At 42.2% G+C, this 3,188-nt stretch overlaps 1 protein-coding gene across 1 annotated transcript; it reads right to left on the reverse strand.

Moving 5' to 3' along the window:
- Positions 1 to 1,684: 1,684 nt before the first annotated feature.
- On the reverse strand, positions 1,685 to 2,611 carry LOC128834246 (taste receptor type 2 member 7-like). The gene has a single exon (XM_054022863.1). It carries the CDS (start codon positions 2,609 to 2,611, stop codon positions 1,685 to 1,687), a length of 927 nt encoding a protein of 308 aa, XP_053878838.1.
- Positions 2,612 to 3,188: the final 577 nt, after the last annotated feature.

Below are 3,188 nucleotides of genomic sequence, written 5' to 3' on the forward strand. Positions count from 1 at the left end.
CTACAACCTAGGGTGACCAGAGAGCAAGCGTGAAAAATCGGGACAGGGACTGGGGGGGGGTAATAGGCACCTATAGAAGACAAAGCCTCAAATATCAGGACTGTCCCTATAAAATCGGGACATCTGGTCACCCTACTACAACCATTCATTTGGGCTATGACATTCAACAGAGCCCAATAAGACTCACAAGGATTTGTTCTCTCAGAGAGAATGGGCTGTTGTATTACGTGAGCTGGAACAAACTGACTTCTCCTTGCTGGGCCTCTGTGGGTTACAAATGGGGTAGAAAAGTACTGTAAAGTACCCAAGCTCTCTGACTGGCCTGATTCCTCATCCGGGAGGCTGATATCCACAGTGGTCTGCAACACTTTGAAATCCTTCTCTAGGTTATATTTTGATTTCTTACATCCAGATTGGGAATTTTCTAGCAGCTGCTCCAAAAAAGTTTTTATTTCTGACTCCAGGTCATTTCTCAGTTCTTTCTAGTAATCCTACAGATCTTACTTAATACCTCCAGCTCTTCCTTTAGTTCCTTCTGGGACATCTCCAGCTTTTGTTTTAATTTCTTTTGGCTAGCGTTAAATTCCAATTTGATATTGATTTGCTTTGATTTCTTTGAGCACCTTCGTGATCTGTTCCCACTGGGTTCAGCAGCTCTCTCCTATCCCAGCACCAATTTTGCCCAACTGGCATGAGCAGTTAGCCAATATTCAGGGCCTTGCCAGGTTGTTCCCATTAGGATGAGAAATTGGTGTTACAAGCTGGGTGATATTCCTGTTCCCCTGAATACAGTAGGAACAAAGACCTTCAGGCAGTTTCCTGGCTCAAAATTCCCCAGGTCTGCCATTCCAGCAAGTTTTGTGCCCCAGAAACACTCTCTCTCACTGCTTCTTGTCAGGGTCATACTCACAACTGCTTCTCCAGGCTTTCTCCTGGCTTTCTGCCCCTAGCACAGAAAGGCTGCAAAACCAAAATCTTACCCCCTGCATTTGCAATCAGGGCAACTCTTCAGCCCACACAATTTAAGTACGACTCGCCATACCCCTTGGATAGTCCCTTCTTTGTTTGTAGTTATCTAGTATCTAAAGGGACTTGATTAATTTTCGGTAGAGGTTGAAAGAATGCTTAGCATACCTATTGACTTTAACTAGATCTGTGATTATCTCCGGATCAAAGATTCACCTGGTGGCAGCCACTAGCAAGATTCATCACAACAGGGGCAGATCCTCTAGGCCATCTTTTGTTTTCATTTGTTAATGTAATGTTCATGTCTTTTCACATCAAGACCCTCAAGAACATTAGGAGGTCATTGCAGGCATCTGGGATTGTGGAGATCTTGCAGCTTGGACATGGGGTGTCCAGTCCACCTCTCCCATTTAAGACCCCAGCAAGACTGGATATTTGTACTTGTTCAAGGGCTCTTCCACTCCTCAATCTCAGGAAATCTAGCTCACAATCAAGAGGAGTTTGCCCTTGACCTCCATGAGTTATTCATTCACTAACATTTAAGAAAAAAGAATCATGTCACCCTAAGTATAACATGGTCCTCTATCACTATCCTCAAGAAGCAAAGCTCTAGATGGAAATCTTCTAATCTTAGTGCATGCTGAAGTAGGGGGAAATATTTGATAAATAAATAGAGGGGAGAAGGGGATGTCTTTGTGGAGTTTCATCATGAGCAGTTTTATGAAGCCGCCCCTCTCAGCCTGCACCCGGCATAGTGAAAAGCCCTCACTGCTACCCTCTTCAGTTTGGGATTACCCAGAATTAGGATAACAGAGTGCCCAGAGGGATAAGCACCCATTATCACTATCCATACATAGTAGGAGCTGATGGTAGATATTTCTAACAAAAATATTACTAGTGCCACAAAATAAGAAATGTAGAAGAAAATAAAAGAGATCAGTCCTTTAATTGCTCTGACATGAGCCTCAGTAACTGTGTCCCTGGAGGTGCTTGTGGTTTTTTCCATCCTCTTGCTGTGTCTCCACAAGGACTTGATTAACAGTATGGAGGAAATAATAAATATAATGAAGGGAGAGGTATAACCAAGCATGGACGAAATAAAGAATCTAGAAGAAAAATCAACCTTATATCGACATTCCCCGGTGGTGTTTCCTGATAGAGTATTCATTGAATGGTCTATGTACTTTCTATCTATGGTATTGACTGAAGGGAGACAGGTGACCAAGGAGACCAGAAAGGATCCCATAAGTAGCTGTGGCACTAGCCCTGATATTCTCAGCTTCAGCCAGAGGAAGAGAGATTGGCTGAAGTTGGCGATCTTCACGCAGTAGAAGACACTGAGGCAGGTGGCAAGCCATAGATTGAGAGTAGTTAGAAATATCCAGAAAACAGTCACTATTCTCAATATAGTACACAGTTCATTCATGTCTTGAGGTAGGTGAGTTAAGATATTGTTAATGTTTATCATGCACTGCAGGAAAAATCTGGAGATGCCCAGGCTAGTCAGGATCATGTCACAACAGGTCAGTTTTCTGCTTCTGATCCACTCACTGCAATTCACAACAATCATCAATCCGTTTGCTATAATCCCTGTAATGAACTCAATTCCTAAAATGATCAAACAAATAATAATTGTAGGAAACATGGTTCTTGCCTTTGGTCACTAATGCTTGCCCAGCTTCTGACGCTTCAAGAGAAATTGTCCCAGAAGAAAATGTCGCACTAAAGTGCCAGGCTTCTGGTATCTTATCAGGGCCTCTGCTGTCCAGCCTTTGTATCAAGCTAAAAGTGAGATAGGAGATCTTTTCAGCTAGTGAACATGGAAGACTCAGGTGTGTTTGCTGGAATGCAAATCTCAGAAAGATTCTATTACATTTGTGATTATCTACTACTTTCTCCTGCCTTTTATTTGCATATCCTCTTCCTCATTGCTGTGCAGTGACTGTTTGTGACCTGCTTCACAGACATTTTTCTATTCATCTGCTTTTCTGATTTTTATTTATTATTACTAATTTTAATTATTGCTCCTTCATTTTCAGATTGGACTACTGTCATTCATTCTATTTGGGGCAGCCTTGGATACCAGTCATAGGTCGCTCCTATTGCACAATACAGCCATAAAAGATTTCCAAAGCCTGAGTCTACAAGCATCAGATTTTTCTGCATAGTTTGCACAGGCTCCCTGCAGGTCTCATGCTTCAAAATTCAGTTTCAATTTTAAT

Source organism: Malaclemys terrapin, chromosome 3 (assembly GCF_027887155.1).
Source record: "Malaclemys terrapin pileata isolate rMalTer1 chromosome 3, rMalTer1.hap1, whole genome shotgun sequence".
In the NCBI taxonomy this organism is placed as follows: Eukaryota; Metazoa; Chordata; order Testudines; family Emydidae; genus Malaclemys; species Malaclemys terrapin.

Bases quoted from the DNA above. Each gene is read 5' to 3' on its own strand.
- LOC128834246 (XM_054022863.1), bottom strand. From the start codon at position 2,611: ATGTTTCCTACAATTATTATTTGTTTGATCATTTTAGGAATTGAGTTC.